The sequence below is a fragment of the Pseudorca crassidens genome, chromosome 18, assembly GCF_039906515.1.
Source record: "Pseudorca crassidens isolate mPseCra1 chromosome 18, mPseCra1.hap1, whole genome shotgun sequence".
NCBI lineage: Eukaryota > Metazoa > Chordata > Mammalia > Artiodactyla > Delphinidae > Pseudorca > Pseudorca crassidens.
The window spans coordinates 1,446,956-1,459,548 of record NC_090313.1 but is presented as its reverse complement, the minus strand read 5'-3'; the positions used below and the strand labels follow the sequence as shown (position 1 = coordinate 1,459,548).

Below are 12,593 nucleotides of genomic sequence, written 5' to 3'. Positions count from 1 at the left end.
CTCTCCAAGTCCTCTCTGACCACCAGCGTGCTTCCTGCAGGAAGGGAAGTGAGCTCGGCCTGAGCCTGCGCTGCCGTAGGAGCAGCTGTGCCCGGCCCTGCCCACCCCTCTCCCCAGTTCCTCCTTTTCTTCTTTCTTTTTGTTTTTTAATAAATTTATTTACTTATTTTTATTTTTGGCCATGTTGGGTCTTTGTTGCTGCGCGCGGGCTTTCTCTAGTTGCGGCGAGCAGGGGCTACTCTGTTGTGGTGCGCAGGCTTCTCATTGCGGTGGCTTCTCTTGTTGCGGAGCACAGGCTCTAGGCGCGTGGCCTCAGTAGTTGTGGCACGTGGGCTCAGTAGTTGTGGCTTTCGGGCTCTAGAGCACAGGCTCAGTAGTTGTGGTGCACGGGCTTAGTTGCTCCACGGTGTGTGGGATCTTCCCAGACCAGGGCTCGAACCTGTGTCCCCTGCACTGGCAGGCGGATTCCTAACCACCGTGCCACCAGGGAAGTCCCGCCCCCTTTTTTTCTATTAAAGCTCCATTTGTCCATCCACTGACGACTCACTTCCTGTCAGTTTTCCTCCTCATACAGTGTCCTGAGTCAGTTCAGGGCTTTCTCCTGGTACTCTGGTATCTTTTTCATCCTTCTGGCACAATCACCTCCATGTGTTAATTTCTGAATCTAAAGTATAAAGAAAATTGGCCACTTCTCTTGGTCCTAAGGGAAGTGGCCGAATTCTTCCTGTTAATTCCGTTGAGGTGTGTGTTGTGGCTGGGCCAGAGGGGCCTGGCGAGGACCTGTGGGGTCTCCCGGGAGCGGGAGGGTCTTCCCAGGCAGCCCTGTGAAAGCGCAGCCTGGACCCCTCGGTGTTCACGTGCGTTCAGACGTTCACAGCAAGCAGCGGTGTTACCTTGCGGTTAGGAGTGCGGAGGGGCAGCGTCTGGTCCCCCCGCGTCCCTGGTGCAGCCACCTCAGCTGGCGCGTTCTCATCTGGGCTGTGAGGGGTTGGGAAGAGTCAGGTGTCCTCTGGGTCCAGAGTCTCATAGCTGTCTTCCCCAGCACTGTGGTGTTCAGGGTTAAATAAGGAAGTAACGTCATTCACCATGATGTCTGCGTGCCCGCATCAGTGTGATACGTTTTTGTGATGCTTTAGGGATTTTGCGCCGGGGGATGCAGCCTGAGGCAGGGCTCGTGGGAGCAGGTGTGTGTCGTAAGTCAGGGCAGGGGCTTGGGCCGGGACCGGCCTTATTGGGTGCCTTTGGGTCTGGGGCGAGCTGGGGTCTCTAATGTCCCCTAGCTCCGATGTCCCTGAGCGCCACCGAGCCTGGCTGCTCCCCGCCTGGCGGCCCTGACCCTTGACCTGCACCTGGAGCGCATCCCGCCCCTTCGTAGGCAGGCCCATGGGCTCGGCGTGCAGAAAGTTTATATCCATTGATAACTACGCTAGTAAGTCCACGTTTATTTTGCTTTTATTTCTCAGCGATAAGTGACTGACAGCTTTAGCGCACCCTGAGGTACCGGTGGCTCTCCTGCCTTGTGGGGTACCCGTGTGGCCCTGTCATGGTGGGAGGTTACTTGGCGGGGTTTTGAAGTGTCAGCAGTTGCTGGCAGGTCCCTCTCAGTCTTCTGTGAAATCTCCTAGAGGCCTGATTAGAGACAGTTCAGAGACGCCCGAGTCTGCGAGATCCTTCCCGGGCCTTGTCACCGAGGATGCTCGTGCCCTCGACTGTCTGTCGTTTATCTGTGAATCACCTGGGCTGCTCAGGTGTGTCCCGTTTCCGCTGGAAGAGGGGGCGGAGGGGTCCCCAGCTCCAGGTGTGTTCTGAGGATGGCAGTGCACGACGCGGAGAGTGTGGAGGGCGTGCTTCGTCCCTAACCACGCCCAGCGCTCGGTGACCGCGTGTGCCCGCCCCCGCTTTTCGTGGTGTTGCGCTGGTGTGTTTGCTGCGGGGCCGGCCGGTTCCCGGGCAGGCGTGCCCGCGCTCTGCGGGGCCGCGGGCACTGAGGTGTGTGCTCACCCCTGTGCTCTCTCCCAGGTGTGGAAGATCTCCCTGCAGGGGCCCTGCTACATGACTCTGCTCATGGTGGCCTTTGGCTTGCTCTGGGGCCACCTTCTGCAGATCAGACCCACCCAGAGCGTCTTTATCTCCACCTGCCTCTCCTTGTCGAGCACACCCCTGGTGTCCAAGTTCCTTGTGGGCAGCGCTCGCAGCGACAAGGAAGGTAGGTGGCCGCGCGTTCTGAGCGTGTGTCAAGGTTAACCGACTTGAGTCCACACGCTCTTAGTGACTTTTCCCCAAGCAGGCGACATCGACTACGGCGCGGTGCTGCTGGGGATGCTGGTGACGCAGGACGTGCAGCTGGGACTGTTCATGGCTGTCCTGCCCACGCTCATCCAGGCGGGAGCCGGCGCACACGCCAGGTAGGGTTGCTGCCGTACTTCAGTTCACGGTCTGTTTTTCTGGCTTCAGATCATTTGTTTATCGAAATACCGACCTTCCTTTCCTTCTCAAGTACAAGGTTTCTTCTGCTCTGTTCCCAGTTTCTGTTGGAGGGCTCTGGGCATTCTTTCATGGTTAGTCTGCTGCCGATGGCAGGTTCTCTCGGTTTCCTCATCTGAGTCTTATCTCCCTTCCCGCTGGAGGACGTGGCCACCGGGTGTTGGTCTGCAGCAGACATTTCTTTCTTCCAGTGCCTGGCAGTGCTGTGCTGCTTCTCCCTGGCCTCCGACGGCTTCAGTGATAAACCGGCTGTCGTTCAGATCTGTGTTTCTCCACAAGTAACGCAAGGCTGCTCTCTGGCTGCTTTCAAGACTTTGCCTTTAGTTTTCAGAAATTGAATTACGCTGTCTTGGTGTCTTAGCTTGGGCTCTTCAGCAGACACCACAGATGCGGCAGCTTACACAGCAGACGTTTAGCCTCGGGGGCTGGGCGCCGGAGATTAGGGTGCTGGTGCCCTCTCAGGCAGCTGTCTTCTCCTGTGTCTCCACGGTAGGGGAGGTGGAGAGGCTGCAGAGCCCTCCGGTCTCTCTTATAGAGGCCATTAGTCCCAGCACCGGCCCCACCTCCAGATGACTCTGGGGGGACACACACCTCCGGCCCGTAATACCTTTGGGTTTGTTCTGTGTGGCGTTCGTTCATCTCCTCGAAGCTGTAGCTCTATGTCTCTTGTCTATTCCTAGTTTAGGAATTTCGGCCATTGTTTCCTCAGGTGTTTTTTTTCAGTCCCGATTGCCCCCTCCTCGTGGGACCCCAGTGATGCGCACGTGGCTCTTCTGTTGTCCCACGGGGCTCTGAGACACTTCTTTTTCGGTCTGTTTTCTGCCTGTTGTTCAGACTGGGTAGATTCTGTCCGTTTGTCCTCACGTCCACTGGTCCCATCCTCTGTCATCTCTCTACTATTCAGCCCATCCAGCAAGATTTTTGCTCGGGTTATTACACTGTTTAGTTGTATAATTTCCATTTGATTCTTCTTTTTATAACTTCTGTTTCTTGCTGAGATTTTCTATTTTTTCATTTGTTTCAAGAGAATTTTTTAAGTGCTATTGAATCATTTTTACGATGTGGCTGCTTTAAAATCTTTGTCAGATAGATAACCCTAGTGATGACGGGTCTTGACGTTGGAGTCTCATTCAGGTTGTGGTTTTCCTGATTCTTGGTGTGCTGAGTGATTCCCAGTCGTATCCTGGACATTTTATATCTGATAACATGAGTCTCTGGATCCTTTCATTATTTTTTAAAGCCAGCAGCCCCATGTTGAGGCGTGGTTGAGGGTGGGTGTGTGTTCATCTTCCTGCTGAGCCCCGTCCGGGGGGTGTGGACAGCCTGCCTCATTGCTGACCGGCGGGGTGGAAGCGTTTTGTATTTTTAGTATTTGCCTTTTGCCAGATATTGTAATAAGTTTCAGCAATCCAAAGTGATCAAGATCTCTTCTCTGGGGAAAGTAGAAGGAGGGAGTGGTTTTTAACTGAGATTCCCAGAGGTGAAGCCTCCGGCCCTGGTGTGTGGCCACCTTGGAGCCCCAGCTCTCCATTTGCCAACCCTGCGGGCTGTGTTCTCGCCTGTAGGATGGGAACAAGGTGGAACCTGGACAGTGTGCTGGCTGTCAACAGGAGAGACTCGTAAGGCACCTGACACGCCCCTCGTATGTGCAGCTGTTAAAGGCCGTTTGTCAGGAAGGCCCTTTGTCATTTTTCTTTGATCCAAAGGTCTTTAACTGTCAGAAAAGCGACCTTTGTTGCATTAGTCCTTCTGGCTACAGATTTTCAGGGTAAGTAACTGAAAAAACATTTAGACAGAAAAAGGATTTGTAACTTTAGCTGAAAGTCGTTTGAGTTCTGTTTGGGATGTGCAGTAAGTCCTTCCCGGGAGAGGCGGGAACCCCCTTTCCCAGGCAGAATCCGAACCGCGGCCAAGAGTGTCCGGGCCCCCTGGGAACTACGGGTATCACCTGGGAACCAGGCCCCCTGCCAGGTAGACAGGTACGGCTCAGGCAGAAGACTTGGAAAGCTTTTCTTTTTATCTTCCTAATTTAAAATTTCATCCAATACTGGTACTGGTCCCGTTGATGTAATTCCTGTTTTGTCATGAGAAGCCATGTTTACCGAGAATTTTAATGACGTGGAAAAGTGCCCTGCGTTGTGTTAGGTTGTAAAAAAGAGTCAAGACCACATGTAGTATTTCTCAGAAGGAGAATCATGGAGCTGCCACGTGACTCAGCTCTTCTGCTCCAGGGTGTGTACCCCACAGGAATGGGAACACCTGTCCACAGGTGTCACCTTTGGGGGGGCGAAGGTGGCACAGCCACGTGAATGCCCCTCATGCCATGAGTTACACACTAATGGGGAAGGTGGTAAATTTTATGTTACAAATATTTTACCACAGTAAAAAAAACTTGTGCGTGAGTGTTCATGGCAGCATTCGTCATGATGGCTGAGACGTGGAAACAACTCAAATGTCCATTAGCTAACAGACAGGTGAATAAAACATACAGGGAAATGTCATTCAGCCATAAAAAGGAATGACGCGCTGACACACACTACAGCGCGGATGAGCCCTGAGGACAGACGCCAAAGCCCACACCATGGTTCCCACAAACGATTCTGTTTATATGAAACGTCCAGAACAGGCAGGTCCACGGAGACAGCAGGCTGGTGGTGCTGGGGGCTGGGCTCGGGGAGTGAGTGTAAGGGGCGCAGGCTCGCTCTCGGGGATGAAATACATTCTGAGACTGTGGTGGTGGCACAGCTCTGTGACTAGAAGCCGTTGAATTGTAGACTTCAAATGGGTGAATTGTGTGAAATGAGACATGTATCAAAAAAGCTGTTAAAAATTACATACAATGTTATTTTAACTGCATAAAGGAGAAGGCGGGGGCTAGAAATGTGTGTTCCAGAGCGTCCAGTGGAGGGGTAGATTAGGGTGAGCTTACTGTTTACTTTATTTACTTTTCTGTATAATTTGGGGAAACCTCTTTTCCAATTTTGATAACCAGGGAAAATTTATAGTGAAAAATATTAAATAAAATCAATAGTAATGTTAATATAAGCTTTGCCTCTTAATTCAGCTTTATTCAGAACTCGTCTTGATCTTTCCTAAAGGAAAGAATTATCTTCTTCCCTCCAAATATTTCACAGGTAAAGGACAGAACACAGAGACTATGATAAAATTATAAAGTAATTCAAATTTTACTAGAATTAAAATCTTACAAAACCATGAAAGTTCTAGAAGAAAGTATGGATGAATGTTTTACCAAATATTGAAGATGTGCAAGCAGAACACAAATTCCAGAAGCCATAAAGGACGAGAAACGCGATCAGTGTCACTGAGGTTTCATACTTTGAATGTTTAAATACGCACAAACACACATCCACCCACGCACACGCATGGATACACACAGACCTGCACACATACATATACACACATACATGTGTGCACACACGTATACGTGCACATACATGTACAGGAACACATTAGGTAAGCAGGCCAAAGAGAAATGGGAAAGAGATGTGTGTACACGTTCTGTCTTATTGTTTAAAATCGAAGTATAGTTGATTTTAAGACAGAGGGTTAAGTTTCTCATTTCATGAAGATCTACAAATCAATGAGAAAAACGAGACTAACGCAGTTAACAGACAGGTGAGCGCTGAGAGCGGCTAACTCAGCAACAAGCGAGTGGGAGAGCACCCCGCCCCCTGCCCCCCACGGAAGGAAGTCCGGGGGCGCCTCTCCCTGGTGGGCAGGGCCGTCTGTCAAGGGTGGACGTGGACGGCGCACGAGCTCCCCCACACGCCACCCCCAGTGTGGCTGGGCCTGGACGACCCATTCCCGGGTCCAGCCCAGGAGACGTGGCCCCGGCCCTCGGGTCACGGACGTCAGACCGCATCCCCACGTGTTGCTTTGGCCTCTGCAGCCCACTGAAGGGGATGAGTCAGGGGTCACTGGGGTACAGGGGGAAGGGGCGCCCGGTGCCGGCCCTGAGGGTCCGGGTCGCGGGCGGTGGGTGAGGAGTTCGGCGTCAGCTGCCGGGCTGTGGGGGCCTGGCTGGGACTTCGCGCAGGTTTCTCTTCCTGCCGAGGCCACAGACCCCGCCTTCTCCCCTGGGCTGTCATCCTGAGCCTTAGCCGTGGGTGTTCACAGAGGCTCTGCTGTGACGCCCTGAGGCATCACACACCCTGGGACGTGTCTGGGCTGCTGGTCTAGGCCTGGCTGCAGGGGCGAGTCCTCTCTTACCACCTGATTTATATTCTTCCATCAAGAGCTCTTAAACCAGAATTTTGGACTGAAGGGTTTCCTAAATGTGATGGGGAACTGGGGTTAAAAACTGTGTATGTTACCATGAACACGACAGATGCACAATAATGCCTATCTTGTGAAGGTCATTAGGTTGAGATCTTAACAATATATTGAGATCTGAGTAGCATATTCTAAAAAGGGCTTCGTGCAGAAGCCTTTTCTCCGTGACTAAGTAGCAGAAAATTCAGAGTTCTGGCTTGGGCTAAGGGAAGGCTTTTCTGAAAGTCGCTGGCATCCCCCAGTCACGCTTTGGTGGGGAGCCTGCAGTGTCGTGTTACAGAGCGACTGTTGCCTTACAAAGAATTTCAAATGGGGGTTAATTCCTAGTGAGGACTTTTATCATCTGTCATCGATGGAGACACATAAGCTGTCAGTCACGAGTCATTACATCCTATAAAATGTACTTACTCCAAAGTATTAATTGCAACACAATTCAGCTTCTATATTCAAGTAACTTAATTTCTGAGGTTAATGTTTGATGGATTTTATTCTAACATTTAGTAATGGAAACGTCTGCGATTTGGGTCATTTATTTTGTAATGCTAAAAAGGAATGAAAGGTCATTTCGTTGGACTTGAGCGTATTCTGAGGAGAATCAGGCGTCTCCCTCTCTTTCCCAGCGTCGCCATGGAGATCCTGCGGGTCCTGGGCCTGGTCGGGCAGGTCCTCTTCTCGCTTGCTGCGGTTCTCCTCTTCTGTCTTGTCGTGAGGACCTACCTCGTGGGACCGTACTGCCGGAGGCTGCACGCGGAGAGCAAGGGGAACAAGGAGGTCCTCATCCTGGGAATCTCCGCTTTCACCTTCCTCATGCTGACGGTAAGGCCCCGAATGCCCGCCGCTTACGTCGCCTGACTCACCCTCTGTTCACCGAGAGCTTGTGATCGGTCCTTTCTCTTTCATTTTACTAACAGTTGGCATCCGTGAGACGCTTGTGGGTGTTTTATCCGCGCACAGTCGTGCTGCCTGGCGCTTCTGCCCGCGCTCTAGGCTCTCTGCTGGGATGGTGTTTGTGAGTGTGAAACCGTGCGAGTGTGTCTTAGACGCTTTGCATCCGAAGCAAGAATCACAGTTTAAAACGACTTTTTGTTCTGTTTGATGAGAACAAGCTAGTGAGCAGTGTAACTTCTTTCACTGTAACGTGAAAAGCTCACCATAGAGGCTTGTTTGGGAGGCGGCCGTCCCAGTTAAGGGACAGGCTTCTCATGGGAGAGCAGGGGAGGGGCCGGAGACCCCGTAAACAGTCCCAGCTCTGGGGGCATCACCTGCACGGAAGAGCTGCGCCCCTCGACGTGCGCCGGAGAAGTGAAGACCCGTGTTCACGTGGAAACTGACGTGTGAGCGTGACAACAGCTGTGCTCCCATCGGCCCAGACCGCCCAGATGGCCTTCCTCAGGCGCGTAGTTCAGCCAGCCACGGCCCTCCACGCCAGGGCAGCCATCCAGCTTTGAACCGTGGGTCTGTGAGTCGCCGGAGAGCTGTGCTGACTCGAAAAGCCAGTCCCCAAGGTCAGGAGCTATGTCACTCCACTTCCGTGCAGTTCGTGAAGACAGATCAGAGATGGGGGAAGGCCGCTGGCCGGGTGCTGAGGAGGGAGGGCGGTGGGGAGGACCCCGGAGGTCACGGGCGGCCCACGTGGCTCCACGGTGTCACATCCACGGGACTCGTGCTGTGACTTGGGAAGATGCTGCCATGGGGGAGCCTGGGGGAAGGTACCGGGGTCTCTGGATGACTTCGTAGAACTGCACATGAGCCTACAGTTAGGTCAAGAGAAAAGTTTAATCCTATAAAGGACACTGAGGAAAAGAACTTCCTTACACAGTTGCGTTGCCTGCTAGTGTCTCGTAATCTTGGGAGAAGACTGAGGTTTGCTTTTGCTCAGAGCCGTTCACGTATGTGACCGACTTGGGTTTTGTGCGTTGCTCCGCCCCATCTGGAGTGTCCTCTGGAATGGCACCCAGCAGAGTGCTCTGACCCGGCGCTCCGTGCTGCCGCCCAGCGGCACTTGAGCCGAAGCAGCCTCGCTCTGCGGCCCGTGTGTCCCGAGTGCCTGCGCGGGTTCCGGGCGCTGGGGGAGGCATCTAGCGCCCGAGGCCGCCGCTCACTCGCGCCGTCTGTGCTTAGACGTTCCGGGCCGTGGGAGTGAGGCTGGACGTGCGGGTCTAGGCCCGGGCCGTGTGGGCCTGCGTGACCGCAGCTGGTTTCCCCAGGTGGCCGTGCCCTTCTCCCCGCCCAGCATGTTTCAGAGGCTGACCCCAAGCTGTAGCCCGTGCCAGTGCTTCATTCCTTCCCACGGCTGAATGGTATTCCTTGTCAGATACAGTTTTGCTAATGTCTTGCAGTTTGTGACTTGCCTTTCACTCTCTTGACGACGTGTTTTTGAACGGAAGTTCCTAATTGTAGCGTGGTGCTGTGATCGTTCTTTAAGGGCAGCACTTCAGGGTCCTGCGTGACACGTGTTTTCCGGCTCCAGGTCACGGAGATGCTGTGTGTTGTCCTCTGGAAACGCACTGCTTTCTTTTCTCACTGAGACCTGCCATCCACAGGAGGCGAGTTAGCGCGGGGTGGATGGCCGTGGTCAGGACCTGTTCTCCACGAGCGTCTCCTCACCCCCGTGAAGTCGAAGTCGAAGGTCACAGCACAGAAGCCGCGTGGCCGAGCATGGGTGGCCCAGACGCCCTGCTGTCCCCAGGTGGGCGGGCGGCCAGCCCGGCCCCCTCTCTGCAGGCTGTCTGGTCGTGGTCTTCTGGGTCACGGGGATGGGTTCAGCTGGTCGGCTTCCAGGCACAGGGAGTTCTGTGACTGCTCCCGTAACGCTAGGCGCCCTTGGTTCCCCGCGTCCGTGTCCGCGCTGCCCGGCGTGTGTCACGTGTGCGGCGGCAGCGAGCGCTGTGTCGGATCCGCTCCCAGGCATCTGATGGGCTCTGACACGGTCGTCAGCAGGGCTTCCTGGAACATCGTCCATCTGTCTTTGCTGCTCTCGTCACTGGATTTACCTCCCCGATTTAAACACCGTGTCCGCTTCCTTCCTCTAGGCGCTGGCCAGGGTGGGGGTGGGGGAATAGTTTTGTGTGCCACGTGTTTAATGCCAGGGGAGTTGGGCTGTTTATTGATTCAGGGTAAAGAAAGTGTGTCACAAATTCTTAGATCTTGGGAAATAGTCCCACTCAAAACGTCTGCAGCAGTCTACACGAACGATGGTTGCAACTGTTGTATGACCGTTTCCTCTCGCTCGTGGTCAGTGAGCTGACGTCCCCTGCTGTGCCTTCTGTGGGGTTCTCCTGGGACGCCGCAGGGGCCTGGGCGGGGGCAGGGAAGCTGGCTTGTCGCAGTTTTATGGGGACATCCCGCCGCGTCCAAGAGGCCCTCTCGTGTGTCCTCAGCAGAGTCACTGGCGGGTGCACCTGGCGTGACCTGTGTCCTCCTCCCCTCAGGTCACCGAGCTCCTGGACGTGTCTATGGAGCTGGGCTGCTTCCTGGCCGGAGCCCTGGTGTCCTCCCAGGGCCACGTGGTCGCTGAGGAGGTCGTGTCCTGCGTGGAGCCCGTCCGCGACTTCCTGGCCATCGTGTTCTTCGCGTCCATAGGTGACCCTCCTCCTCCAGGGGTGACACTCCCACTGGGTCTCATCTGCTCACACGTGTTTCTACTTAGCTTGTGCCGCAAAAACAGTCCCCATGGCGACTAGGGTCTGAGGGACTCTACCTTAGAAGGAGGGAAGGTTTGAGCTGAGGGACGGGGGCTCCTGACTGGTGGTCCTGAGGGTCCACCGCTCAGCAGGGTGGCAGGCCCACTTCAGCACGTCCACATCAAGTGCAGGAAGAAATTCTAATTTTAATACAAAAAATCAAACTAGTGTGTCGAGGCTGCTGCCCTGGGAATGTCCCCGTGGAGGGGGGCGGTCCCACTCGTGGTCACAGCACGGCCATCTGGCCTCTCGCTCACACCCTGCACCGCTCGGTGGGTCCAAGAGCCCCAGAGACTCTGGGTGCCTCGAGAGGCAGGTTCTGAAGCCCGTGGAAACAGGGCGGGGAGCACCGAGTCACCCGGCCCTCTGCTCGGGGTCTCGGGGTGGAGTGGGTGGGAGACACCCTGCCCCTTCCCGTCCTGGCGGAGGAGCCTGTGGATGTAGGGGTGGCAGGGAGGCCGGCCGCCCAGCCCAGACGATCGCCCGTGCCCGTCCCCCAGGACTTCACGTGTTCCCCACCTTCGTGCTGCGCGAGCTCGCCGTGCTGCTGGCCCTCACGCTCTCGGTGGTGGCCATGAAGGTAGGGCCCCTGCTTGCGAGTCCGCCCTGCCTTTGCTTTCCCCTGTCACACCACGTGCCCCGCTTCCTGCCTGTGTGTGCCCCCCGCCCAGCGCAGCCCGGCAGCTGGGGCGTCTTGGATCGGGATGGCCCTTCGGCTCAGTTTGTGTTGAAAACGGGGGTTTCAGAAGCTGGGACTGGAGAAACCGCTCTCTGGATCCTCCAGTGACACCCTTGCTCTGTAATTTGACTTCTAAGTGGGTCTAAAGAACCGCAACCCGGCTCTGGTGACGCAAACGTACCTTTTCACGGCCACTGAGAACTATTTCGCCACTTTCCACTTGTCTGATCTCTGTGACTACAAATTGTTGAGGTGCCCGTGTCAGCGTGGGATTCTGGGAGTGGGCGTGGCCTGGGTAGTGGCCGCTGGCTTTGCGGATGAGAAGGGGCGGTGCCCCGATGGCGGCTGAACTGCGCTGCCCGCCGCAGGCTGCTTTCCTCCGCTTTCTTTACGTTGCGTTGAAAACAAAGTTTCCATTCTGAAGGCTGCACGATACTCGTTTGGCGGGAGGGCCTTGGTTTTCCCCGGGGTGTCTCCGTGCGTCCTCCCACGCGGTGCTGGGGCGGCCTCCCCCCACCCCGGACCCGCCCTGCTTCCTGCGGGCGGTGCTCCGGGCCCGGCCTGGCAGAGCGTGACCTGCCGCTCTGCCAGTTCGCCCTGGCAGCCCTGGTCCTGTCTCTGCTGCTGCCCAAGACCAGCCAGTACGTCAAGTGGATCGTGGCCGCGGGGCTGGCCCAGGTCAGCGAGTTCTCTCTGGTCCTGGGGAGCCGGGCGCGCAGAGCACGTATCATCTCTCGGGAGGTGAGTCTCTGCCCGGCTGGTGGAGCGGGGTTGTTAGGGGCAGTAGGGCTGGGGTGGGGGGGCGCCCCAGTCCCCGGGACCTCTTGGGGAAGGGGGCGCCCTCGTCCAGGCCGGGCACCAGAGGCTCGCACGCCGTGATGCGGAGACACGCCCCCGGCCGCGCTGACGCCCCGCCCCCGGCAGGTGTACCTCCTCATCCTGAGTGTGACCACGCTCAGCCTCCTCCTGGCCCCGCTGCTTTGGCGAGCGGCCGTCGCCAGGTGTGCGCCGCGGCCCGAGAGAAGGTCCAGCCTCTGAGGACCGCAGCCAGGCGACCGGCCGGAACTGGCACCGCGTTCCCGGACCTCAGAGTCTCCCGGAACCCGCCTCTGCGTGCAGTGATTATGCACCGTGTACATGTAACTCTGCGTTTTACAAATCGCCTTGACTCCTTTGCCTGGATGTGCCTTTTCTTCAGAAATTAATGTCAACTTTCTATTGTTATTTCATCAGTTCATGTTTTTTTGGTAAGGAAAAAAACTAGGAGGCTTTTTTATTTATTGTACAACTTGTAAACCGTTGGTCGATGTTTGTTATTAAATGTTTCTGTGACGTGAGCTTTTAATTCTCAGAATGTGTTTGGAAAGTTACTTTTAATCCTTAAAGTCTATGTTTTCTAAAAGGAGACAAGTTCTTCTAAATGTCTTTTGCTTTTTATTACAATTTTAAACAAT

The 12,593-nt window shown here is 55.1% G+C and overlaps 1 protein-coding gene across 11 annotated transcripts in view; it reads left to right on the top strand.

The window, feature by feature from the left end:
• The window catches only part of TMCO3 (transmembrane and coiled-coil domains 3), a 31,438-nt gene extending 19,119 nt beyond the window's left edge, over positions 1-12,319 (top strand). For 5 of the 11 annotated variants that reach the window (XM_067713079.1, XM_067713071.1, XM_067713072.1 and 2 more), the window contains 7 exons: positions 2,020-2,206; positions 2,285-2,405; positions 7,377-7,593; positions 10,209-10,359; positions 10,961-11,040; positions 11,731-11,880; positions 12,064-12,319. In XM_067713079.1, coding sequence (XP_067569180.1) covers positions 2,020-2,206; positions 2,285-2,405; positions 7,377-7,593; positions 10,209-10,359; positions 10,961-11,040; positions 11,731-11,880; positions 12,064-12,177 — 1,020 coding nt within the window. In that variant the 3' untranslated portion in view covers positions 12,178-12,319. Of the gene's footprint in view, positions 1-2,019; positions 2,207-2,284; positions 2,406-7,376; positions 7,594-9,247; positions 9,443-10,208; positions 10,360-10,960; positions 11,041-11,730; positions 11,881-12,063 lie in introns of those variants that run through there. The other 6 variants (XM_067713077.1, XM_067713076.1, XM_067713075.1 and 3 more) reach the window with 4 other exon arrangements.
• Positions 12,320-12,593: the final 274 nt, after the last annotated feature.